General features: G+C 44.3%; 1 protein-coding gene across 1 annotated transcript; it reads left to right on the top strand.

Annotated features, from left to right (window-relative positions):
• The first annotated feature begins 3 nt into the window (after positions 1-3).
• Positions 4-22181, top strand: LOC115472659 (tripartite motif-containing protein 16-like protein). Its single transcript, XM_030206995.1, has 6 exons — positions 4-534; positions 9091-9183; positions 13847-14080; positions 16056-16212; positions 19426-19524; positions 21500-22181. Exons 1-6 carry the CDS (start codon positions 4-6, stop codon positions 22090-22092), a joined length of 1707 nt encoding a protein of 568 aa, XP_030062855.1. The 3' UTR covers positions 22093-22181.
• The last annotated feature ends 5275 nt before the right edge of the window (positions 22182-27456 follow it).

The raw sequence follows: 27456 nt of genomic DNA, 5'->3' as shown, positions 1-27456 counted from the left end.
ATCATGGCTGCAGCCCACCTTCTCTTTTCCAGAGAGTATTTGCGCTGCTCGGTGTGTTTGGACATGTTCCAGAACCCGGTCACCATCCCGTGTGGACACAGCTTCTGTTTGGGCTGCATCGAGCAGTGCTGGGCACAGCCAGGGGCTCCAGCCAGCTGCCCACAGTGCCGCACTTTTTTTGAACCCACCCCCCGCCTCTGCAAGAACCACATCCTCACCCAGTTGGTGCAAGACTTGACCAGCTCTGTGCTGAACCTCCTCGTGCCCTGTGATTTGTGCCTGGGGCAGAGGGTCAAGATTCTGAGCTCTTGCCCAGCCTGTATGACCACCTGCTTGACACACCTGGGAAACAGCATGGAGAATCTGGCCCATAACAGCCCCCAGCTAACAGAGGGAGCAGACAGGCAGTGCCTACGGCATGACAGGTTCCAGGCACTCTTCTGCACTACGGACCAGTCTTATATATGTCTGGAGTGCTTGCAGGAAGAGCACAGGGGGCACAGCACAATCTGTGAAGACGACAGTGAGAAGCAGGTATTGGGGGAAGGGGCTGCATGTGTCTATATGCCTGTATTTTCATTGTCAGGATCCCTACACTGAATGCACCACAGAAACAGAAATTATTTATTTATTTATTTGTTTGTTTGTTGTTTATTACATTTGTACCCCACATTTCCCCACCTATTTGCAGGCTCAATGTGGCTTACATAATACCGTAAAGGCATTCGCCAGTCGGTTGATAAGAAATACAAGGTTGTATTGTGGTCAAATGAGGTAGGTGCGTGTGAGACACCATGAAGGTCGAAGGGAATGAGGATTGTATATTGGCCATTACGATCATTGGTTGTGCTGTGTTGCTGGATGTGGGGATTTACGTTGGATCAGTGGGGTGTAAGCCTTTTTGAAGAGGATGGTTTTTAGTGATTTTCTGAAGTTTAGATGGTCATGGATTACTCTTACAGCTTTTGGGAGTCCATTCCATAGTTTTGCACTTACGTAGGAGAAGCTGGATGCGTAAGTTGATTTGTATTTAAGTCCTTTGCAATTTGGGTAATGTAAGTTTAGGTATGATCGTGATGATCCGATTCTGTTTCTGGTTGATAGATCTATGAGGTCTGTCATGTAACCTGGGACTACGCCATAGATAATTTTGTGGACAAAGGTGCAGATTTTGAAGATGATCCGTTCTTTGATTGGGAGCCAGTGCAGCTTTTCTCGGGGGGTTTAGCACTTTCGAAACGTGATTTACCATATATCAGCCTGGCAGCTGTGTTTTGGGCGGTTTGGAGTTTTTATACTGACAACATATTATATTTAGGATTTCTCTCCTAGGTGTTTATTTTCCTGCGAACCTGGGGTTCTTTGAGGGTACAAAAATCACTTTGTGCCACAGGTACTATTGCTGGGTGTCTTTTCCAATGCACTTAGGAGCTGTCAGCACAGGAAAGGCAAAAAAAAAAAAAAAACTGAGTGGAGGAGGCAAGATAGTGGAGGGCTGAGAGAGAATACCAGAGGAAATGGTGTTTTTCTAATAAAACATCTATTCTAACAGTTCTGCATCAAAGGTGTTTTATCGGTTAAAATCTAAAATCAGAAGTCCTAAGTGTGCTATTCCTTGGTCTGGCTGGGCATGTGTGAATCAATGATCCCGACCACATCCTGTCTGAGCTTGTCTGCACAGGGCTGTGATGTCCATTTGCCATTAGAGTCTGCTCACCAGTGCCATAGCCAAGGGTGGGCTGGGGTGGGCCCAGGCCCACCCACTTTAGGTTTAGGCCCACCAAGTAGCAGCACACCTACAATGTGGTTGGCAGGGACCCCAAGCCCCACCAGCCAAAAACTCCCAACAACTGTTTGCTGCCGGTGAAAATCTGCTATTTAAAAGGTATATGGGAGAGAGGGGATGTTTGAAAGACCATATGGCTTGCAGGCAAGAGAGGGAGAAACCAAATCACTTGTAGGACAAGGCGGAGTTCTGCCCACCCACCTTGGGTCCAGGCCCACCCAGACATGGGTGTCTGGCTACGCCCCTGCTGCTCACACAACTAACCCCAAAGGACATCCAGGAGCTGCAGATAAGGAAGAAAAGACCATAAGAGCACTGATATTATGCTGACTTTGTATATTATCTATATTATTTGAATGCTCTTCCATACAGTCTATTGTGGTATCATTCGTGTTGTATGTTATTTATATGATTGTTCTGCAGTGCTGTTAAATGTGTGTATTTCTGACACTTATGTTAATCCTATTACTATGTTTCATTGATTGTATTTATGCTTATATTTGGCCATTTTGCTACTGTTGCGCTGTTAACAAAATTTTAAGTTTGATGTCAAACTGTACCTGCTGTACACTGCCTTGGGTAAATTGCTTCATAAAAGCGGTTAACAAATCCCAATAAATGAATAGATCTTTTTACATAGCAAAGGGGAAATACAGCGGATTTTGTCTTTTAGCTGGCTTTCTCTGCATTTTATTTATTTATTTATTGGGGTTTATTGACCACCGTTATGAAGAGATTCACCCAAGGCAGTGTACAGCAGGTACAGCTTGACATAAAACTTATCATTTTAACAGCATAACAATAGTAAAATGACCAAATATAAACATAAATACAATCAGGTAAACTTGGAGATGGCAAATTGAAACCTAGTAATAGGACTGACTTGATACAGTATCAGAAATGTAAGCATTTTATGTTTAAATCTGTTTATTGATGTAATATATCAAATATACATTCAGAATATTTCACCAGATAACAATACTAATACAGCAGACTACTAACAATCCTTCGTCACTCACACATCAAATCATTTTCTTCTTTTCTCCCCAAACAACCCCCCCCCCCATCCCCCCCCCCCTTCTATCCGTTGGATTCCAAACTTTCCATTGATGGTATACTATGATTCTATACATACAGTAGACTCCATATCTCGAACAGTTGTAAGCACTACCATTGCATCCGTCATCATGCTTTTTATTCTTTTACTAACATTAATCCCCCCCTTTCCCCCCCCCTCCCCCAATTATACCAAGATAGTAACATAGTAACATAGTAGATGACGGCAGAAAAAGACCTGCACGGTCCATCCAGTCTGCCCAACAAGACAAACTCATATGTGTATACCTTACCTTGATTTGTACCTGCCTTTTTCAGGGCACAGACCGTACAAGTCTGCCCAGCAGTATTTCCCGCCTCCCAACCACCAGTCCCGCCTCCCATCACCGACTCTGGCACAGACCGTATAAGTCTGCCCTCCACTATCCTCGCCTCCCAACCACCAACCCCTCTTCCCCCCACCTGCTCCGCCACCCAATTTCGGCTAAGCTTCTGAGGATCCATTCCTACTGCACAGGATTCCTTTATGCATATCCCACGCATGTTTGAATTCCGTTACCGTTTTCATCTCCACCACCTCCCGCAGGAGGGCATTCCAAGCAACCACCACCCTCTCCGTGAAAAAATACTTCCTGACATCTTTCCTGAGTCTGCCCCCCTTCAATCTCATTTCATGTCCTCTCGTTCTACCGCCTTCCCATCTCTGGACAAGATTTGTTTGCGGATTAATACCTTTCAAGTATTTGAATAAGGTAAAGCTGATACTCATCTTCCCACCCTCTCCACTTTTACAGGAGTAACCACCTGTTCCAGATTACAAGAAACACCAGGTCTCGTTTAGTTAGAAAGAGCTGTTGGAGTAAAACTAGTTAGTGCATTAAGTTTATTAAGGATATAATTGATTTGATTTGCTTACTTTATTTATTTTTTGTCTATTAGATTGTAAGCTCTTTGAGCAGGGACTGTCTTTCTTCTATGTTTGTGCAGCGCTGCGTATGCCTTGTAGCGCTATAGAAATGCTAAATAGTAGTAGTAGTAGTAGTAATATAACTTCTAGCTTTAGGAGGCATCACATTAAGATATCCCTTCCAAGTTAAGTAAAAATTGTTTTGTGTTTTGAAATTAAGTAAAGAATCTTGGAGTTCCATTAAGAGTAAGGCAAGAAATGTAAGCATTTAATAGCACTGTAGAACAATCATGTAACAGAAATATATAGTAACATAGTAACATAGTATTTGACGGCAGAAAAAGACCTGCACGGTCCATCCAGTCTACCCAACAAGATAACTCATATTTGCTGCTTTTTGTGTATACCCTACTTTGATTTGTACCTGTGCTCTTCAGGGCACAGACCGTATAAGTCTGCCCCGCACTATCCCCGCCTCCCAACCACCAGCCCCACCTCCCAACCACCGGCTCTGGCACAGGCACAGACCGTATAAGTCTGCCCAGCACTATCCTCACCTCCCCACCACCAGCCCTGCCTCCCAACCACCGGCTCTGGCACAGACCATACAAGTCTGTCCAGCACTATCCCCGCCTCCCAACCACCAGCCCCGCCTCCCAACCACCGGCTCTGGCACAGACCGTACAAGTCTGTCCAGCACTATCCCCGCCTCCCAACCACCAGTCCCGCTTCCCACCACCGGCTCTGGTACAGACCGTATAAGTTTGCCCAGCCCTATCCCCGCCTCCCAACCACCAGCCCCGCCTCCCGATCTTGACTAAGCTCCTGAGGATCCATTCCTTCGGCAAAGGATTCTTTTATGCTTATCCCATGTTAGCAGAATACAAATAATGCCATAATAGGCAGCATGGAAAAATATTCAAATAACATAGATATGATACAATGTCAGCATAATACCAATGAAACACCTTAATAGGCATGAATTAGAACTTTCAAATAATATGGATATGATGTTAATGCTGCTCCTAACTGAAACATCTTAATAAGTAGGTGACTGAGGGGGCAAGTGCAGTTGAGATATATACAAGGGACAAGATCATAGGAGCCGATGCTGTGGGTGCTTGAGCACCCCCAATATTGAGAAAATTCCTTGTATGAGTCCAAGGAAGGGTTATTTCCACTGGGCTTAGCACCCCTAATAATTTTAAAAATTGGCTCCTATGGACAAGATAGGTAGTACAAAGTCTTATCTAGTCACTGGACTCATCTCTCCTCAATCTAGCAAAGGTTCATTTGCTCAGTTTCTTATTTTTCTCCCCTTAATCTGTTTTTGTTTTCACGTCTGTGTTTCTTAATACGCACTTCTTTCATTTTGTAATTTATTATACAACTTCCCAAAGTTTATTTTCTTCGCTCTTCAATTCATTGTGTATATTTATCAGCAATAGGAGTCCTGGCTAATACATTCAGGGTTTGGTTTATTAAAGATTTTTTTCCATGTGTGGACACTGGGACAAAACCTTTAATAAATTAGGTCTTCCAACTGTAAGCTGTGTCCAGGGTTCCATCCTTCCAATGCCTTTTGCAACTACAATATACTTATTGTCACAGTTTTTTCACATAGAAACTTCATGAGAAATTTCTTCTTGAAATTGAGCTTCCAGTAACCTGTGATTGCACAGGAAGTTCAGAATTGTTTTCCATCACTTTAGTTTTTCATCCATCTTGCTGGAGTGTCAGGGATCAGGGCCAGTATTAGAAATTCAACCAGGTCAACTGCCTTGGGTCACCATATAATAAGAGGACCTGAACTGCTATAGATTTACAGCCTGTCTCACTAACACAGACTGCTTAATAATTACCATGGATTCTTTTGGATTCGTAATAAGTAAATGAAAACCTTTATTAGAGGAGCTAAATTCTTCAATGATTAGGATATATATACAATGGTTAAGACATATACACACAATGATTAGCTGTATAAACAATCATTACATCACTGGTCTCTACATCTAAGCAATGCCAAGAGTTCTTAGACCAGGAAAAAGAAGCAATAATTGCATCACTATACATACAATCATCACTGGTCAGGAAGATCAGGCCCTTATCTCATCAGCCGGGAGGTCTGTTACAGCGAAGGCTCAAAGTCTCCTTACAACCAGGAACAAACCCTCTGCACAGCACGTCTGCTCACAGATGAACCCCAACTCTGCTGTGACAAGCTCTCCCTTTTTGTTAGGCTCTGAGCTCATGTTCAGAGCTATGGAAAATTACAGCTAAGGAAAATTACAGAATGCTTACTGTGGGAACGTAGTCACATGTCTTCCAACTCCAGGTGGCCAGGCTAGAGCTGGAAAGCAAGAACCTTCCTCCCCTTTGCATACCAAATTAGTTAGAGCTGTGTCTTATCTTCTGCATTCCAACTTATTTTTGTATTTACAAGAAAAGTTACTTTCGGTCAAAGACAGAGTTGAAAAACAATCTTTAAAATTTACTTCCATTACAGGACCCAAGCCTGCCTGTTGCTGAAGAAGTTACAGCCTAATGAAAAGTTTGTGTGGCCTCTTCCCAGATTTCTTCTCTGGGTTCCAGCATGTCTAACAGAGGCTCTGAATATACCAGTCATTTTTATTTCCCTAAATAGGCATGAAAAAGGCAGTAGGGAGGGAGTGATGGGGGTAGCACAATGAATATGTTAACCTTCTGTGCACTCCCTTCTACCTTACCTTCTTGATCTACAGTGAATGATATGGGCCTCCCCACTTATCTCCAGGAGACTTCCCCTTTTAATCCCCACCCTGTCCCCAGCACAGCAGTTTCTTGTACTCAGTATCTCCCTCCACTTCAAGAACAGGCAGCAGCTACTGGGGACAAAAAAAGTGTGTGTGGGGTGGGGGGGGGGAGGAGGGGTTTGAGAGAAAAATTACCTGGGGATAGGTGGGGGGATTGAGAAATGGAGAGTGCTGTAGATGAAGTGGAAAGAAGTTCAGACAGGCATGCACCACAAGCAGGGGTGTGGAGTGAAGAGAAGATTAGCACACCCAGGCCACAACCATAACCTCTCTGCTAGATAACTTTTTAATTTACCCCTGTCAAAAGGACATCGAAACAAAACAGTGCTCCAGGTAGAAGGATGACATATATCTTCCTGTTGTCCCATGAGGGCTGTTTCCTCAGCTTTGTTGCCTAATGATTCAAGCAGGGAAGCCAAGGTTCAAATCCCACTGCAGTTTCCTGTGACCTTTGCCAAGTCACTTAACCCTCCATTGCATCAGGTACAAACTTAAAAGGCAGTTCTATAAATTGGTGTCTAAAAATAGGCATTAATTTTGCATGTGAGTTATAGAATAATAGCGTTTATACATGTGGGATTGGTGCCATTAATTGGCATTTACATACATAAGTGCCAGGCACTATTCTGTAATATATACACCAAAATTGTCTAGCACTTAGGTGCAAGAGTGGATGCAGCGGGTTGCTGACCTGGGGAACTGAGTTCAATTTCCGCTTCTGCTTGACGGTCGGCAGTGGGTTAAGATCCTGGGGAAGCAGATTCAATTCCCTCTGCAGCTCTGTGTGACCCTGGGTAAGTCACTTAGCCTTCCATTGTCCCAGGTACAATATATAACTTAGATTGTGAGCCCATTAGGGACAGTGGAAAGTGCCTGTAATAGAAATTGTAAACCGCATTGTCACCTCAGGGATCACTTGCGGTATATCACTTGCAGTTTAAAACTTCTAGGAGTCACAATTGATCGGCACCTAACACTGGAAACCCAAATAAATCACACCACAAAGAAAATGTTTTATTCAATGTGGAGACTCAAACGAATAAAACCTTATTTTCCCCATGATGTTTTCCGCAATTTGATACAATCTATGGTATTAAGCCAGATGGACTATTGTAACAGTATCTATGCAGGCTGCAAAGAACATCTACTCAAGAAACTTCAAAATGCTCAGAACACTGCGCCTAGACTGATCTTTGGAAAATCTAAATTCGAATCTGTCAAGCCTCTTCGCGAAAAACTGTACTGGCTTCCCATTAGAGAACGAGTTGCCTTTAAGGTCTGCACCTCAATTCACAGAATTATTTTTGTGGAAGTTCCAGAATGTATGCTTGAATTGGTTGACTTGCCACTCAGAAATAGATCCAGTTTATCAAGATCCTACTTAAATTTACATTGCCCAGATTGTGGTGGCCTTAAGTACAAATCTACCTATGCCTCCAACTTCACATTCATAGGTACACAACTGTGGAATGCTTTACCCAAATCAGTAAAATCTACCCAGAACTACTTAAATTTCAGAAACGTATTGAAGTCCGTCTTGTTCAAGAAGGCTTATTCTACAGGTTCAACATAATTCTGATCATCTCCTAGTTTAATCAACACTCTTGGACACTAATTATCCTTATTATTTCCATTATCTTTTACACATTATTGTTTAAATGATGCTTACTATCTTACTTTTACACTGTTTAATTGTACTTTCTGTACTGTAGCCCTCTTACAGATTCATGTAAGCCACATTGAGCCTGCATCTAGCGGGAAAATGTGGGGTATAAACGTATTAAATAAATAACTAACTATGAAGTGCTGAAAATAAATACAAATAAAAAAAATGACGGGTCATGTGTGTGTCTCTGAGATTACTACTACTGCTAATCATTTCTAGAGCGCTACTAGATGTATGCAGCGTTGTACACATTACATACAGGTAATATGTGCGTAACTTATAGAATACAATAAGTTGTACTTCAGGGCACACAGGTGCCAATGGTTGAGACTGCCATTGACCTGGTATAACTGTTGGCACCTAGTTTTAGGTGCACCAATGCCCACTTAAGGCATTAAACGCTTGGCACTGGGGCACCTAAATCTTGGTGTTAATTTAAGCCCTCTGGAGACAGAGAAATATCTACTGTACCTGAACGTAACTCACTTTGAGCTACTACTGGGAAAGGACCTTCCCTTTTGTCCATGCTGGCGGATGACGGTTTCTTTCCATTAACCTCAATGGGCCCATTGGTGTGCTGCTGCTTTATTCCCTTCAGCCAAAGAGGATCACTTCTGATGCCATTTCCTCTTTCGGCTTGAATTTCCTGAAAACGTGACTGGCTGTGGAGGCCCCAGGACAGGTTTCTGGAAACCCTGGCCTGGAATCTCAAGTGGAAAGGGAATTCAGAACTCAATGCTGTGGACATTAGACCACACTACCTCTGCCTTAAACCGCTACTCATGCAACTGGATATTTCTTTGACTGACGTTTCCTGGAAATGTCCACTAAATCTGGACTGTACTTGTTCCATACTGACTTTTTTTTTTTTCTCGTCCTTTAGATACAGTCCTTTCCACATAAGGAACTGCAGAGAGGCATCCAGTGCACTGAAGATGAGATCTACAGTTGGCAAACACAAATGAATGCAATAAAAGTAAGTAGATTGCAAATACGTCTAGACCAGATGTAGTCTATGAAAATTTCTGGAACTGCTCACCAGAGCAAGATTGACCTGAGATGAGAGGAGGACTGGCCTATTGGTTAGTGTAGTGGGCCTTGATCCTGGTGTTCTGGGTTCAATTCTTACTCCAGTTCCTTGTGACCCTGGGCAAGTCACCTAACCCTCCATTGCCTTAGGTACAAAAACTGAAATTGTGAGCTCTCTGGGGTCAGAGATAGTGCTTGCTTATAATATGAGATTGTTCTCCACCTTAAACTTGATGGTTAAGTGGATTGTAAATATCAGAATTAAATTAAAGTAGTTTTTTTCAGAAGTGTATTGAAGGTCTTTCGCATTCAAACACTTAACATACCCCAATCATCAAGTTAATGTTTCTCTAGCACAGTGGTCCTCAACCCAGGCCTCTATTATATGCAAATCTACCAATGCTATTTATTGTGGATACCTTGAAAACCTGACCAGTGGCATACCTAGGCTGGCTGACACCCGGGGCAGATCGCCGATGCGCCCCCCCCCCCCCGCGGTGAAATTACACCCCCCCCCCCCCGGGTGCAGTGCAACTCCCCCCCAGGTGCATTTTTACCTGCTGGGGGGGGGGGGGGGGCCGCACGCCTGTCGGCTCCGAGTCCGCTCATTCCCTGCTGCTCCCTCTGCCCTGGAACAGGAAGTAACCTGTTCCTCGCAGAGGGAGCAGCAGGGAGGGAATGAGCGGACTCGGCCAACAGGCACGCGGCACCCCCCCAGCGGCGTGCACCCGGGGCGGACCCCCACCCCCTTGGTACGCCACTGAACCTGACTGCTTGGTGTGTCCTGAGGACTGGGTTGAAAACCCCTGTTCTATTGTAATATACACAGTTATCCAAGGCCAGCTTAAAGGGCTGTGGTGCCCTGAGCCAACTTTACTTTTGTGTCCCATCTTGAAGCCAATCCTTACTTTTGGCACAACAATCTGTATAGGTAGTAGAACTGGATATATGGATAAAGCAATGACCACACTGACACTATCTGTTTGGTTTAGGCCTGGGATTGTATTTGATTGAATAAAACTTTTTATCAACATTTCTCCAGGCACAACCCCTTTTTTTGGGTCGCCTCCACCTTCTTTGACCTTTCATTAGGCCTGTTATTCAGCAGATCTAAACTAAAATATAACTTCTCTGGATAGCGACTGAATATTGCTGCTATCTGGAACATTTTCTGTCCTGCCCTCACGCTTCAGAGCTCAGAAATATATGGATAATATCTGGCCATTTAACAATACAGGCAAAAATACTGTGCAAGAAGAAAAAAAGATCTCACAACTGCTGAGCAATATGCGTGAAATTTTTCAGCATGTACTATAATATAATAAATGTAATCCATTTTGATTGTACCACAGAAAAGTGGTATAAGAAATCCACACCTCTATTGTACCAGAGCTGCCAAGTTACCTAGTTCCAGGAGGGAGACTTTTTGGACAGTTCTGGTTTTTAACTTACACCTTAAAGCAATGTGAGATTTATGGCCCATGATTCTGCCCATTGAATTCAGTGCTGCAGGTCCCATAATGCATCAGGATGAGGTTGTCATAAATCCAAGATGGGCCTAAAATCTCCTTCCTGGAACTGGGTAACCTGGAACCTCTGTTGTACTTAGCTTCAGAATGTTGTTCAAAATCCCCAAGGAGGTCCTCTTTCAATATTCCTGCCTCGAGGGGGACTTTCTAAACACAAAAACATGGGGCCCAATATTGAAAGGATTTATGCTCCTAACTTTGAGAGTTATGCTCATTAACTGACCTGTTTGAAAATTTACTAGGGTTGAGTACATAATTTTTAACTCAGAATTTCTCTAAACTCTCTTAAATTTAGGAGCATAAAAAGTGGGTGCTAACGGGAGGATTTAGGACGGGGAAAAGAAGTTAGGAGCTTAGGACTGATTTTCACTATTAGACTCATAAATTTAGACTCATAAATTTAGGCAAACAAATGACAGACTTAAATTTAAGCTTCTAAATTAGGATGAATTTTCAACTGAAAAGTTATGCTTCTAAATTTGGCTGAAAACAAGGCGCAAATTTAGAAGGCTACCTTAGGAGCATAAGTATGTTGTTTCTTTTTTCTAAAAACTGATTTTCTAGCAGTCCATGAACGCAAAACAGAAGTCCGTTTAGGATGAGCAGGTTCAAGGTTTAGATCAAATGTCCTTGGTGGAACAATGCATGAAATTCAAGGTGAGCAAGAATCCTATCCCAGGGCCAGCCCTACCATTGAGTGACTGTGTTTTTCTGCACATGGCCCCTCTTTTCCTTTTTTAGTCCCTACTGTCATGCAAATGGGGCCCCGCCATGAATCTCTGCACATGGCCCTGCATCTCTTCACATCCCCCAAGCACGGTTGCCAGGTGGGCGGTTTTCCCGCCCAATTGGGCGGCTTTCCGCAACCGGGTGCGGGGAAATTGTGATGGCTGCGGGAAATTGGGCTGCTTTTTCACGGCAGCAGTGTGGGTTTGGGCGGTTTTCTGAGGCTTCTATTGGTCCAATTTGGTCCAATAGAAGCCCTGCAGAGGCGGGGGTTAATGACAGGGGCGGGGTTAATGACGTCGGAGGGACGTCGGAGGCGGGGTTAATGATGGAGGAATGTCGGAGGCGGGGTTAAAGACATCAGAGGTGGGGTTAAAGACGTCGGGGCAGGGTTGATGACGTTGGTGGCGGGGTTGATAACGTCGGAGGCGGGGTTTGACTTTGTGTGGGTTTTGGGCGGGGAAAAATTTTTCAACCTGGCAACCTTGTCCCCAAGGGCGGTCCCTGGCCTCTGGTATTGGCCTATGTTTGTGGAGAAGGTTTGGTAGGGCAGCCTCAAGACATGAGGCAGGTGAGGCACTGGCTCATGGTGCCAAAGCTCAAGAGTGTCAAAAGCCTGCCTCACTGGCTCAGCCTTCACAAAGGCATGTTATGTTCTCACTGCTGTGCTATGCTCTGCACAGCCACAGGGCACTGTTGCCAGGTAGTCGTGGAAAAATGAGCACGTTTTGCTTAAAAAAAACCAAGCACAAAACAAGCAAAACCTGTTCCTAAAAATAAGCCCAATTTTTTCAATGTGTCTTATAAGGTACTAGTAAAAGAGGCCCGTTTCAGAGCAAATTAAATGGGCGCTAGCAAGGTTTTCATCGCCAACACCCCCTCCCTCCCTGGCCAACCCCTTTGTTGTTCTGCCATTGCTCCGCCCCCAATGTCATGACGTTTGACGCGAGGGCGGGGCCCGGAGCGATGTCCCACCTCCCCTCCGCCTCCCTGACAACCCTGTTCCTTGTTCTGCCATTGCTCCGCCCTCGAGGGCGGGGCCCGGAGCGATTTTGGTGGCTTCACCACCACGAACCTTCGAACCTTTTTGAAGGAAGTCAGGGCTTGGCTTCACTGACGTCAGTGTCCTCAGAACGTTGAGGGTGAGTTTTATTATAGTAGATGTCCCAGGTGTCAGAAGGCAGTCCTAATACAAGGGCGGTACGTGTTGTGATTAACTTCTTCCATAGCCAATAAGGAAATGAAAGAGGACAGGAAAAGGCGGGACTGAGTGCCGGCTGACACAATGTTATCACGGCAACAACTGTGGGCAATTGACAGTATATAAAGTCAAATAAAAGAAGAAAGAACAAGCCTACAAACAAGCTACCCGCAGGTTCAAAATAAAAACCGCAACTTCAAATAATTACAAGCCCAAACTCACGGGGAAATAAGCTAGGTTGGCCACACTGCCAAAGGCATGATGGGAGGTATGATGGGAGGTTTAAACAAGAGCTAGGAGGAGAGCACAAGGGTTAGAGCAAAGCAGCATGCTACCACTGATGCAAAAGGTCAGGTAGAACCAATGTTGGCGGGGAGGGGAGGGCACCGATGCAAATGGGTGGGCAGGGCATGGAGATGCCAATGCACATGAGGAGGGGGAGAGAGGGGGGGGCACCAGAGCAACAGTTAGCGCTGGGCTTTCTTTATTTTAAAACTAGTAAAAGAGGCCCGTGTCTGAGCAAATGAAACGGGCGCTAGCAAGGTTTTCGTCGCCAATACCCCCCCTCCCTCCCTCCCTGGCCAACCCCTTCGTTGTTCTGCCATTGATCCGCCCTCGAGGGCAGGGCCCGGAGCGATTTTGGTGGCTTCACCACCACGAACCTTCGAACCTTTTTGAAGGAAGTCAGGGCTTGGCTTCACTGACGTCAGTGTCCTCAGAACATTGAGGGTGAGTTTTATTATAGTAGATGTTATTGAATTAGGGTTGTATTTTAAACTACCTTGTAATCATGCACCTGTATTGTTGTTGTTTTTTTTTTTTTTTTAATTGTATTTCTTTATCTTTGTTTGTTAATTGAAACTGTGTAACTGCTATGGTTTTAAGTATAATATGCAGTATATCAAATAAATTTGAACCTTTGAGCTAGCTCCGAGTTTGGTTTCCACTTATCGAAATGCTTCTCTTTAACCAGGTAAAATGGCCTCTTGCTGTCTTTTTCAGTTCGTATATAGTATTTTTCAGACTCCCCTCTAAGCCCATTATTTTCCTGTTTACTTTCTCCATCACTGAATGTACAGGCTAATTGAATGGCCTATCGTTCATTCCTTTTTTTTTTTTTTTAATGGGGCTTCTGTGTCTTTCATTGCGTCTAGATCGCCACTCTCCGAGATAAAGAGGAGTTGACAAAGAGCTTTTCAGACATGGTACAGATGGTGACAAGCACACAAGAAAAGGTGCAGCATTTCATGGAAAGCCTTGAACAAGCTGTCTTGATCCGGATTGAAGCCAAACTTCAACAGTTAATGGAGAAAAGAGAAGCCTTGTTGCAAAGCAAGGAGAAGCTAGACCAACTCTCTCAGCCTGGTAGCAACCTGCAGCTTTTACAGGTAAGGGAAGGCAAGGCAGCGCCATACCAAGGGCCGAGCAAGCGGTGAGGTCACAAATTCCGAGGGGTATAAAAATCACTCCCAGCCCACATCTCCTCTCATTGGTGGTGGTGAAGTGGATGGGATGAGAGGTACCATTGGGCAAGTTACACTGGGTGCAACTGTGGCTTGGTACATTCCTGAGATAGGTGTCCTGAGATTTTGAATGAGGACTGCCTTTTGGGCATGTCGGGGTCTTTCACTAAGTTGCGGTAAGCGCCAGCATGTGCTTACCATAGCTTAAAATGGTTTACCGCAGGACATGCTGAGATGTCCAGTGGTAAGTTCCAAATCTGCATGCGGTACCCATGTGCTAAAAAATATTTTAAAATTTTTGTTGGAGGGGTCAGAGAATAGGCGTTCCTGCGTTAGTCGGTGCACCTGCATTACCGTGTGCTAACTGGTTAGCGCAGGATTACCATGTGAACCCTTACCGCCTACAAAATAGGAGTCAGTAAGTGCTACTACTACTTATCATTTGGTAATTCTTTTAATGGCCTAGTGGTTAGTGCAGTGGACTTTGATCCTGGGGAACTGGGTTCGATCCCCACCGCAGCTCCTTGTGACCCTGGGCAAGTCACTTAACTCTCCACTGCTCCAGGTACGAATAAGTACCTGTATATACTATGTAAACCGCTTTGAATATAGTTGCAAAAAAACCACAGAAAGGCGGTATCAAGTACCATTCCCTTCCCCCCGCTTTTCCCCTAATAGCAACATTAGAACACGGCCATTAATAGAAAAAAAAAGGAAATTGTCCATTTTCCGGCTACTGTAAAATGGCCTTAACACTTGGTAAAAACCAACTTAAGGGCATGCTGAGGCCGCTTTTTACCACAGCTTAGTTAAAGGACCCCATAATGATTTATATTTACTGTAAACTACTTTGAAGTGTAGCAAAGTCACAGTATATAAAAAGTTACAAATAAATAAAACAAGTCTTGTTAATCCCTTTACCTCCCTATTCAACCAGTCACACGCCTCGTGAAGAAACCTATGTGGGTTCTGCTGATACCCGAGATCATTAAATGATCCAGCTATCGGAATGATAGACAGACATGTGCACACTGAAGTCAGGCAGAAATGATCTCATAGTTACCTTTTTGGGTGATTTGATGGCTCAGCAGTATTTTCATAGAAGATACTGGTTTGAGTTCTCTCATATCTTCACTCCATTCCTACAAATCAGTAAATGCAGTTAGCAAATCTGGGTTAAAAAAAAAGAAGGTTTGGAATAAATTCCTGGAAGAAAAGTCCATAAACTTGTATGAAGGTAGACCTGGCCAAAGCCATTGCTTATCCTTGGGATTAAGTAACATGAAATCTTGTTACTTTTTGGGATTCTGCCAAGTACTTGTGACCTGGATTGGTCACTGTTAGAGGTAAGATACTGGGCTAGATGGACCTTTGGTCTGACCCAGTAAGGCAAGTCTTAAGTTCTTAACCACTGGTAAGGAAGAGGTGGGGCTCAGAGCCCTCTAGGGGTGTGTGAAGATGGTCTGCAATAAGGACAGGGCAGAATTAAGATGTAGGCAAACTAGGCATGTGCCTAGACTCCTAGGAGGGGCCCTCTCAGATGTACTAACTCAATGGCTCCTAAGGTAGACCTTTGCCTTGGTAAGTCAACTGCTGACAGAAAGAAAAGTTGGAGGAGAGAAATAGAAGCTACCATTGCCCTCAGAGGCCTGTCTCCTTGACCCCTGCATTCTATCCTCAAGTCATCAGGGGGCGTCTGTGAGCAGCATGTCTTATTTGCTGTTTCCTCCTCTGCCAGTTTTCCTCAGAATCAGAGGGACGTGGGGGGGGGGGGGGGGAGAAGGTGGATTTGTGGTACTTTTAAAATGTATTTACAGTATATATGGAACAGAAGACCCCAACGTGAATCTTTGCTAGGCCAACCCAAAGGATAAGGATTGGGCTCACATTCTTTCTGCAGAGCCTGGAGGGACTGAAGGTAGAGACGAAGCCCAGCAGTAGCCTCTCGTTTCCTGCTGAAGACTTCACCTCGGCCCACCTGGTTCAGGTGGTCACTGAGTTCAAAGAGCAGCTTCATCACCTTTGCAAGAAGCACATGGATAGGATTATGCAAAAAGGTGAGTTCTTGGAGCTCTGCAGACCCTGGGCTTTTTGATTTGGAAGGAAGATTTTGTCCTCCCTTCCTTTCCAGGATAGCAGTTGCCTAAGAGCTGAACTAAAAGTCTCAGTTCCTCTATGACTCGTCTCTCTTTCAAGCAAGATCCTAGGAATATTGAGAGATGCAGACTGGAAAATGGAAAAGGCTGGAAGGTTGCAGATTGCTAAACCTTTACGCTTGCATATATCTTGCCTTACTTTAATTTAAACCTTTTCTATTTCACACCTCTAGATAGTATTCTATAAGAGGCCACTTACATGTGCAAATGACTAGAAAGCCGCCATTTGCATGCCATCTTTTCCTCTACATCTAGGCAGCTCCTTACAGAATTAAATTTTATAACCAGATGCCAGATTGAAGGTAGCAAAACCACACTGATTTCAAGCCTACTTTTCATTATAAAACACTGGCATAAGTGACTGAAAACATACTGTCATCCAAGGCAAGATCACTTACACCAGCCATAGAGCTGTAAATGATCACACCTATGTTTAGCACGAACATGGGTATAAAATATAGCATGTGTCAAACATGTGGGCCACAGTGAAATTCTGTGCAGCCCACATCATAGTATCAAATGCACATTCTAAATTTAACATTTGGTTAATTACAGAAAATAAATTTGGTTCCTAAGTAACTGTAATGAGAAGAATAGAGAGGAAGAATATCTCAGTGCAACCCATCAATGAATGCAAGGCTGCCGTAGTGGCCCATCATTAGTCATGAGTTTTGACAGACCTGAAATACAGCATTCTGTAAGCCATCTGTGTATGTGCTCGTACTACCCACCCTCTGCCCATTTGCACGCCCAGAGTGAAAATAGGGCCTTGGGTACAATAGTAAGATAGTAAATGACGGCAGATAAAGACCTGAACGGTCCATCCAGTCTGCCCAACAAGATAAACTCATTTTACATGGTATATAATATTTTATATGTATACCCGAGTTTGATTTGTCCTTGCCATTCTCAGGGCACAGACCGTAGAAGTCTGACCAGCACTGTTCCTGTACTAAATGTTCTTGAAGATTCTGGAATCCTAAAGAGTTACAAGATTCCGGAATCCCAATTGGTAGCAACATTCCATGTAGAACCCTAAAGAGTAACATAGTAACATAGAAAAATGACGGCAGATAAAGACCTGTACGGTCCATCCAGTCTGCCCAACAAGATAAACTCATTTTACATGGTATATAATATTTTATATGTATACCCGAGTTTGATTTGTCCTTGCCATTCTCAGGGCACAGACCGTAGAAGTCTGACCAGCACTGTTCCTGTACTAAAAGTTCTTGAAGATTCTGGAATCCTAAAGAGTTTCAAGATTCCGGAATCCCAATTGGTAGCAACATTCCATGTAGAACCCTAAAGAGTAACATAGTAACATAGAAAAATGAGGGCAGATAAAGACCTGTACGGTCCATCCAGTCTGCCCAACAAGATAAACTCATTTTACATGGTATATAATACTTTATATGTATACCCGAGTTTGATTTGTCCTTGCCATTTTCAGGGTACATGTGCATACTTTTATGCTGGTAGGTATCTGATTAGAGGTCATTAACCTGTGTACCAATGGTATAGTCATGGGTGGCTGGGGAGGGGGGGGGGGGTTGGGGCTCACCCAAAATTTTGGCACTCTTGCTGTAGTTGATGGGGATCTCTAAACTCTGCCAGTTGAAGATTTCCTCCTGCTTGGGCACCAAGCGCTCTTCCAAACAGCAGGCAGCAGCACCTGCCTGGAGCTGACACCGACACCAGCCCCTTCTGCACATGCTCAGTTTTCGTGCATGCACACGCATTGAACCTGCCAGCAGCGGTGTCATCTTGAGGCCAGATTTGTCGGCTGCCATTTGGAAGAGCACTAGGTGTCCAAGGAGAAGGAAATCAGTTGGAGGGCTTTGGGGAGCCCCACCAGCTCAGGTATTTAATATTTTGGGTTGGCGATCAGGAAGGGGCAGAGAGCAGAGCACTAGAGGAGACACAAATTCTGTGATTACCAATCTTGGACTTAGGCACCTAAATTTTATACTGTTGGTGAACTGTTGGAGATATTTATAGTGTACTGTTGGAGAATGAAACATTTTTAGAAGCTTGGAATTCGCTTGTGTCTGATCATTCTGGATCACACTTCTTCCACCTTTTTTTTTTGTGCTGCTGGACTTTTTGTGGAAACGTTTTGCCCTGCTTTTGTTTGTTACACCTAAAATTGGCCACCTGGCTACGCCCCTGTGTACATTGCTATGTATGCGCATAAATGACTAAAGTACAGACGTTTACATGGATTTTTCATATCTAAAAACCAAGCACCATCTTATAGAATTACTCTCATACAGACCAAAATGGAAACCACATGAAGCCACTTCCCCCTAATTCATATATGACATTCAGAATTACGTGTGCTATTTAAATGCTTAACAAGCCAATTAGTGCCAATAATTGGGTACTAACAATTATTGGCACTAATTGACAATAATTGATATTGATGCACACGGTCACTATTCTATAAACATGTGAATATACACTTTTCTGTGCAGATCTGGAAAGGCAGGTCATGGACGTTCCTGGAATTTTTGCGCAATATTACAGAATAAGGCCCGATCCTTTATAGAATAGTGTTTAGTGATCATTTTTTTCAGCACCAATTTTTCAGTGCCATATACAATCTAGCCCTTTGTGGAAAACTAAAGTCAAGATGCATTTCCTCCTATACTAGCCGTGGCCTGACTTTGTACTTAAAGGGCGGGACAGGTGATGCCATAGGACCAGCAGCCCTATTGTAACACCCCACCCCATACACAAGAGAAACAGAGAGAGCTTGATGGCCTCAACATTATTTCTCCCACCCTCTTCCTCTCTATCCTCTGCCCCCTTTCTGCCCCCATCCTCTGCCGTGCATCCCACTAACCTCTGTAGGTGATTTACTGGTGATGGTGGTGGATATGGTCACTTCCCTGTGTCATGTCCAGTTTTATTCTAGCTGTGTTACACAGTGATAAGATGACATGTCCAGAAACAAGGGAGTGTGTCTGTTGTGGGGAGGGGGCAGCAAAGGAAGCAGTTTCTGTAAATGGGTGACTCCTTAAGAGCCAAGAAACAGAGAAGGTTCTCTTTGCATGTTCCCTTTGCTGGAGCCCTAAATCAATTTCTTTCTGTCCTCCTGGCTCCTGGCAGCATATGATGTACCAGCTCCTTCCAGGGATCTGCTTCCTGGAATACAGAATCGACCCCTGCTCACGTTGAAGCCTCAGGGACGAGTGGACTTTCTTCAGTGTAAGTTGAAACCCCGCATGTAAAATATGATTTCCTCGTGTTGCTGATGGAGGGAAGTGCTATAGGTTGTCTTTCTAAGTAGCGATAGAATTATTCATGCAAAGTGCATGAATTATTTGTGCAAAGTGTCTGTTTGTCTGGCCATCTGTTTGTAGGCATCCAGATGGGCATCTTAGAATTTTGGTTAGTGATCCTCCCCCTGAGGAAGCAGCACTCCTGCCAAATTGATGGGTGGAAAAAAGCCCCTGATACATGTGGAAGGAGAATAGGAGGTAGGAAAATGGGGCCACCAGAAGAGAAGGGCAAACCACTGCTTAACCTCCACATCAGTGCATTTGGGGATAAGTCAACCACAGCTCTACCAAAGCTGTACTGGTTCCTGGTGGGCTGCACATTGCACAAAGAAAAGTTGGAGAATTTGACCTTGCGAACTCAACTGTTTCACATTTCTTGCCACTCCACACGAACACACAGGTGTATTTGCCGGGATGTACAGCGAGAGCGTCAATGTTCACAAACCTATATGTGAAAAGAAGAGCTACGCCACTTGGGGCTTTATGGGCTGGATTCTATATATGGCCCCCCAGATTTGCATTCCCAAGATGCATATGCAAATGAATTGGTTAACAAGCTCAATGACGTCAATAATTTGGTGCTAATAACCAATTATTGATGCTAATTGGCACTCGTTAATATTTGCACATGCATATCTGGCTGTGCGTTATAACTCCCATAGTGGGTATCTTGAAAGGGGGAGTGGGAATGGGAGGAGCATGAGCGTGTCAGGGGCATTCTGAAAATTCGTGTCAGTGCGCCTAACATGGGCACAAGCATTAACACCAGATTTCAGCAGGTGTAAGTCTGATGCCCAAAGTTAGGTGCAAGATCCATGCTTAAGTGCTATTCTAGAAAGAGCACAAGTCCTTTACAGAATAGCGCTTAGCGCTGAGTTTTTCCAGCGCCATTTATAGAATCCGGACCAGGGGCGTAGCCAGACAACAGATTTTGGGTGGGCCTAGGCAAGAAGTGGGTGGGCACCAAGTGTTCTCCCCCCCCCCCCCCCCCCCCAACCACCACCCAAAAAATATCTCAGCTGGTGAGAAAACGCTTCTTTCCATCTTGGCAGTCTGCAGCAGGCATGCACTGAAAACTGAGCATGCACAGGTGCCGTTATTGTGGAGAGTAGCGTTTTCGTTACCATCAGGGGGAAATCTTGAGCTGGCCGAGCATGGGATCCCCACCAGCTACCGCTAAATGTCTGCTACTGTTAGGCGGGCCTGAGCCCTAAGTGGGTGGGCCTCGACCCACCCAGGCCCACCTGTGGCTACGCCACTGAGACCTTTATGTGCAAATGCCAGAGTCACAAACCTACATGAGCTGAGTGAAATAACACTTTATTTTTTGAGACATCACAGCGTTAAGCACAATTGCTCTGTCCACCACTGGTTCACACTCCTGCCTCAGAGCAGGTGGAAATGCCAATGGGGAAAATGTTAAAAATATATGTGCATTCCCATTGGGGAAAGATGTATAATTTCTTTTGGCTGGCCAGAGCTTGCTACCTCACCCCCCACACAAAAAAAAAAAAAAAAAAAAATTTGTGCATCCCATGGCAATTCTACATGTAAATAACCTACATTATATATCTGGTATTCACACATATACAATCCACACTTAAAAGTGCCACAATTTACCTGTAGAATTGTTGTACAAGATTCTACACTGAATTCCTAAATCTCTTGTGTTACAACACTGGTGACTGCTGATCACATATATTTGTACCTTCACTGCTGTGTTATCGCTGTAAAAGTGTTTGTTTACAGTTTCCCCCTTTGCTTCTTGATTGCACAACTCTCTCTACTGTTGTTCCCAGGGACTTTTTTCTTTCTTGTTCTGGTTACATTCAGGATAAATCATTCAGCAGTGGCTGAGGGTTTCTTTGTCTCTCTTCCATTTCTTCATATTCTCACTCTAGATGCCCGCAAACTGACGCTGGACCTCAACACTGTTCATCGGAACCTCTGCCTGATGGCGGGAAACAGGAAAGTGACTTGTAAACTGCAGCCTCAGGCTTACCCTGAGCACCCCGAGAGGTTTGACCACTTCACGCAAGTGCTGTGTCAGGAGCGTTTCACTAGTGGTCGGCACTATTGGGAGGTGCAGTTATCCGGTAACCAAGTGGGGGTAGGAGTTGCCTACTGGAGCATCCAACGGAAGGGCCATGAGCGCGCCTGCCTGCTAGGACGCAACACCCAATCCTGGTGTTTGGAGTGGAACAGCTCCCGCTGCACGGCCTGGCACAATAACCAGAAGATCCTTATTCCGAAAAGGCATCATGACAGGCTTGGAGTGTTCTTGGACTACACTGCAGGCACGCTGTCCTTCTACGAGGTCGCTGATGGCATGCTTCTGATCCACACGTTCCAGGCAGCTTTTGACGGACCGCTCTGCCCTATCTTCTTTCTCAGCTGGAACTCCTTTGTGACTATTGGGGAATGCTCAGCTAGCACAACCAAAAGTAATACGGTATCCATACATTTCAAGAAGCAGTTTTCTGCGGATTTCTAAGAGCAGGGAGCGCAATGGGGGAATGGTTTGCATTTACAGTGTTTTCCAAGCTCTTTACGATTTTAGCGAACCAGCCTCCATTTTGTTCCAGGCCTCGTGAATTAGCTCATGTCTTATATTTAGCTGTATTGAGTAACATAGTAAATGATAAACTCATTTATCATTTATCAACAAGATAAACTCATTTTACATGGTTTGCGATACTTTATATGTATACCCGAGTTTGATTTCTCCTTGCCATTTTCAGGGCAGCACTCTTCTTGTACTAAATATTCTGACGCTAATATCGAAGCCCCTTAAAATTTACACTCTAGCCAATCCATATCTATTCAGTCACGATCAGGGTGTAGACTGTAGAAATCTGCCTAGCACCGGTTTTGCTTCCCAGTTACCGGTGTTGCCACCCAATCTCCGCTAAGATTCCGTGAATCCATTCCTTCTAAACAGGATTCCTTTGTGTTTATCCCACGCATGTTTGAATTCCATTACCATTTTCATCTCCACCACCTCCAGCAGGAGGGACTTGTCGGGTGTCTTCACATGTTGAGGTTATGCATCTTAAAAATGTTGGGGTCGATCTTCAAAGCAATTTAACTGGCCAGAAACAGCTTTTCGCTGTTAAATCTTTTTGTTCGGGGCTAACCAGTCACTTTCAGTGTCACTTAGCTGGTTAGCAGCTATCCCAAAACCTGCTATTTTGGGAGCATTCCAGGGGTGGAGTCAGCACTTAATTGGCCAAGGTAACCATATAAATAGGACCACATAAAATTTGGTCCTATATTTATACTGAATATCGCACTTAACCAGCTGCAAACCTGGAAATTCAATGCTGAAGCTCGGACGTGGCCTGGCATTGAATTTCCAGGCTTAATGCCACCAGCTGAATATCGACCCCCTTTCTTTTTGTTTAGTTTTTCCATGTTGTTTCTGGGAATTTTCACATTCTTTAGTTTTTTTTTTTTCTTTTCAGGGTAATACTGTACAAATAGTACATACTCTTTCCAAAGAGTGTATACCATTCAGGTTTTTACTGTTGTTCTGAGCTATAAATGACACGGAAAATACTATTGGAGGAAAACCACAGAAGTGGAGGATCGTGAAACACTACGAGCATAAAACTCCAAAAAGAAAGTAGTGTGGCCAACACAGCTCTTCCAGAGACTAAGCAGTTTTCTTGCTTTATGCTTTTACTCCTCGATTTGATGTTTCCTTGTTTTAACTACTGCGTCTTTGTAAAGACAGTGTATATTATTTTGATTCATATAAGCAAAATTTTATTGAGACCTTTTAAATAGACCCCTGAGGCAGGCAGTTGGCTGAAACATGGTGCCTTGTTGGGTCCCACCGCAAATAAAGTCTTCTTTTTTTACCAAGTCGTCCTCCTGTTTTCCTTTGGAAGAGCTGTGTTGGCCACACTACTTTCTATTTTGGTGCTTGAATAACATTGGAAATCCTTCCCATGTTGTTTCAAATGAATGCGCATCCCTGTCGAGCAGTTCCAAGGCAATTGAAAGACCGTGGCCCCAATGCTCAAAGCTTACCATGCTTGCAACATTTGATTTAGACTGGTTGTAGCTGGTCTAGTGCATACGTCATTCAGCATCTAATGCACAAAGGGGTTCTGCGTCGCTTTTACTGTTCACGGGAGCAGCTACCGATAATCCTTTGCAATTATATTACAATGAGCTCATTAGTATTAAAATCAGCATTCTGTGTGATGCCCAGATGTTTCCATGCAATGCACAGAAAGGCGCACCTACCTTTAACATTCAAAATGTTACAGCAGGCCTGGAGCTGTCGTTGCATGAGGGAGACTTCTGAGAGGAGCAGTCGGCTTGCATTTTTTTAATAGTATCTGCTTGTGTGTGTGAAATGTGCCATGTGTGTGTGTGTTCCACACATAATAGTAGTGTTAAAAAGTTGTGGAAAATAAAAGTAGAGAGCTGTGGTAGCCGTGTCAGTCCACTTTTAAAGGTAATCAATAGAAATAATGTATGGATGGACCGTGCAGGTCTTTTTCTGCCGTCATCTACTATGTTACTATATAATGTATACTGTACAGCTCTCCTTCTCTACTATTCCAAACTGTTGTCTAGATCTATAAATCTTATAAGACTATAACATCAACCTGTATTTGTTTCTATACCGGAGCTGGCAAATGCCTTCACGGTACTATGTAAGCCACATTGAGCCTGCAAAAAGGTGGGAAAATGTGGGATACAAATGCAATAAATAAATAAAACAAAATAAAACATGGAAGAGAAAATAAGATGATACCTTTTTTTATTGGACATAACTTAATACATTTCTTGATTAGCTTTCGAAGGTTGCGCTTCTTCGTCAGATCGGAAATAAGCGAATGTTGGTAGATGACAGTATATATAAGTGAAACATCAAAGCATTTCAGTGACAGTCTAACAGGATGGGGGAGGATAGGTGAGAGACAGGAAGAGTCGGGTGGATTTACAGCCAAGCCACAAGATACCACCGTATCTGCTCTGACCCAGGGGACAGAGACAGACACCTTGAAATCCTGACTGCATCCTTTGAACAGAAAGGCTACAACCCCAAAATAATCTCCAAGATTATTGCCTCCTCCCTCAAAACACCCAGGGAAAATCTGCTACAGTACAAAGGAAAAAACGCCACAGACAGAATCCCCCTTATAGTGACATATAGCCCAGAGCTGGAAAAATTAAGAAACATCATAAAAGATCTACAGCCGGGAGATCACGTGATGTGCTGAAGAGAGCGGAGGTGGAATTGCTCTCCTCTCGGGCGGAACCCTCCCTGTCGCCATAAAAACGTCCGTTTCAACCTCAAAATTATAAACTTAAAGCGTACAGATAGTAGGAGTGCATGGACAGCTTTGTTACGCGCCTAGACACGAGGATGCCGCCGAAAAATGTAAAGAAAGAGGCTGAGAGGCCCCGCGCCGTGGAAAGCAAGATGGCGGCGAGCCCGCCGAAAGAGACGCCAGAGCCGATGTTCACAAATCAGCAACTGATACAAATAACAGAGGCGGTAAAATTGGCGCTGGATCCCCAGTTAAAACAGTTAGCCACTCAGTTAACGTCAGTAGAAAATCTACTCGCCGATACGACCAGGCGCACAGGCGAACTAGAACAAAGAGTGTCCGCCATAGAAGACGAAGGAGCCGGAACAACAACACAGCTTCAGGCATTGAGATCCCTGGTGCAAAAGCAATCTCAACAAATAGACGACCTTGAAAATCGCTCGCGACGAGCCAACTTGCGAATAGTAGGCATACCTGAGAATGTATCAGAGCGCCTACTACCTTCAGTGCTAGAAAAGTGGCTGCAAAATGAGTTTGCGTTGTCAGACGGAATGGGTGCCATTTGCCTCGAGCGAGCACACCGAGTGGGGCGGAAAATGGACAATAATCAGAAACCCAGGATGGTGATGGTAAAAGTACACAACTTCGTGCATAAGGTGGAAATTTTAAGAGGTGCCCGACTGAAACGAGAAACCTTGGCCTTCGAGGGCTCTCCGGTGAGGATCTACCAAGATTACTCCTACGCACTGCAAGAACGGAGGAGGGCCTACAGCCAGATTTGTACAACATTGGTGGAAGCGAACAAAAAATTCATGCTAATATACCCCGCTACGCTACGAGTCAATCACCAGGGCAAATGGCAAGTGTTCATGACCCCCAAAGAAGCTCAAGAATGGGCGGCAGAGACACTTTAGTCACAGCAAAGCAGAGATAAATAAATAAAGGACTAAAGAGAACAGACTCTGGATTTAAGCAGCAGGCAAAGCAGAGGCCCAGAGCCATCCAAGGAGGTATTGAAAAGGGGCCCACAGATAAAGTAAATGGCGGGGGAGGGGGAAGCCCCACATCATTGATCTCACTATTTCTCTCATATGTTAGGTGGGGGAAACAGAAGGGTTTGTACGGGGATGGGTAAGGAGTTAAGGGAGGGCGGGAGGGAAAGGGTGGGGCAGAAGGGTAGGAAGGGGGGAAGCAAGCAAGCATTGACCATGACACAACACATCTCTAAGAAGTCCCATAGCACAACAAGAGAGACCTGGGTAAATAGAACAACTCACAGAGTCTCGGGTGAGGCTGGGCACCTGAGGCAGACATATAAATACTATTTGCCATATAGAGTCCCACAGACAAATGCACATTAAAACCATCAGATTTGCCTCCTGGAATGTGGGAGGCATAACGACCCCAATAAAAAGGGCAAAAATCTTATCAAATCTAAAGAGACAGAAAGTAGATATCGGATGCCTCCAAGAGACAAGACTTACGCCAGAGGAGCATAACAAACTAAAAAGGCAGTGGGTGGGGGAGGTACACTCAGCATCCTCTGGGGATCGGAAAGGCGGAGTGGCAGTGCTGATAAGAAAAGGGATAGGTACAAAATCTGAATTAGTGAAAGCAGATCCAAAAGGGCGATATATTTTGGTACGGATATGGGTACAACAGAGAAACTTCCTAATTCTGGGAATATATGGACCAAATATTCATGAAGCACAATTTTATCCTAATCTTGTTCAGATGTGCCTCCCATACAAACCTGAGCAGCTCCTGGTAATGGGAGATCTCAACCTAGTGGCAGATCCAAATGCAGACTGTTCAAACCCGAGAGTTGCTTCGAGAGGAGGACCAAGAGCGCATGTACTTAATTCCTTTAAGCGTTCACTCAATTTGGTAGACACTTGGCGTAGTTTACACCCTGGGGAGAGAGACTTTACTCACCTTTCCAGAGCACATGGCACACTTTCCAGAATAGATTACATATTAATAGCCCAGACCGCGTTTCCGTGGGTGCGGGCCGCTGAGATAGGCCCAGAGGAGATATCGGATCACTCCATAATATGGATAGACGTGGAGGTACCAGGGTTCTATCAGCAGGGTAGGAGTTGGAGATTCCCAAACTATTTGTCCCAGAATAGTGAATTCCAAGAACATATCAAAAAGAAATGGGAGGACTATGTTCAGAATAATAGGGAACACATGGATCAGCCTGGTCTGTTCTGGAGTGCAGCTAAAGCCGTACTCAGAGGAGAGATAATAGCCTTTGTACACGCTCACAATAAAAAACAAACAATAGCAATAATGAGACTGGAACAATCCTTAAAAAAAGCAAAAGCCAGATATATCAAACAGCAGACTCAAGAACATAAAGACCAGCTTCGAGCAATGCAAGTGACGCTAAATGCCTTACTTCATGACCGAAGCAAGAGATACCTAGCATACCAGAAATTTAAATTTCGCAGGTTTGGAAACAGACCAGGGACGATGTTAGCAAACTTAGTGTCGGCGTGGGGACCACGCAAACCGATAATAGCCCTCCAAGATGAGACGGGTCTCCTGCAGAATAAGAGCGA

Source organism: Microcaecilia unicolor, chromosome 6, assembly GCF_901765095.1.
Source record: "Microcaecilia unicolor chromosome 6, aMicUni1.1, whole genome shotgun sequence".
Taxonomy (NCBI): Eukaryota; Metazoa; Chordata; class Amphibia; order Gymnophiona; family Siphonopidae; genus Microcaecilia; species Microcaecilia unicolor.
The sequence above is the reverse complement of the archived record's forward strand: the minus strand, read 5'-3'. Positions and strand labels throughout refer to the sequence as shown.

Excerpts from the sequence above, each read along its gene's own strand:
- LOC115472659 (XM_030206995.1), top strand. The coding sequence starts at position 4 with ATGGCTGCAGCCCACCTTCTCTTTTCCAGAGAGTATTTGCGCTGCTCG. Across the intron at positions 9,184-13,846 it reads CACAAATGAATGCAATAAAA|ATCGCCACTCTCCGAGATAA; the intron begins GTAAGTAGATTG and ends CATTGCGTCTAG. Across the intron at positions 14,081-16,055 it reads GCAACCTGCAGCTTTTACAG|AGCCTGGAGGGACTGAAGGT; the intron begins GTAAGGGAAGGC and ends TTCTTTCTGCAG.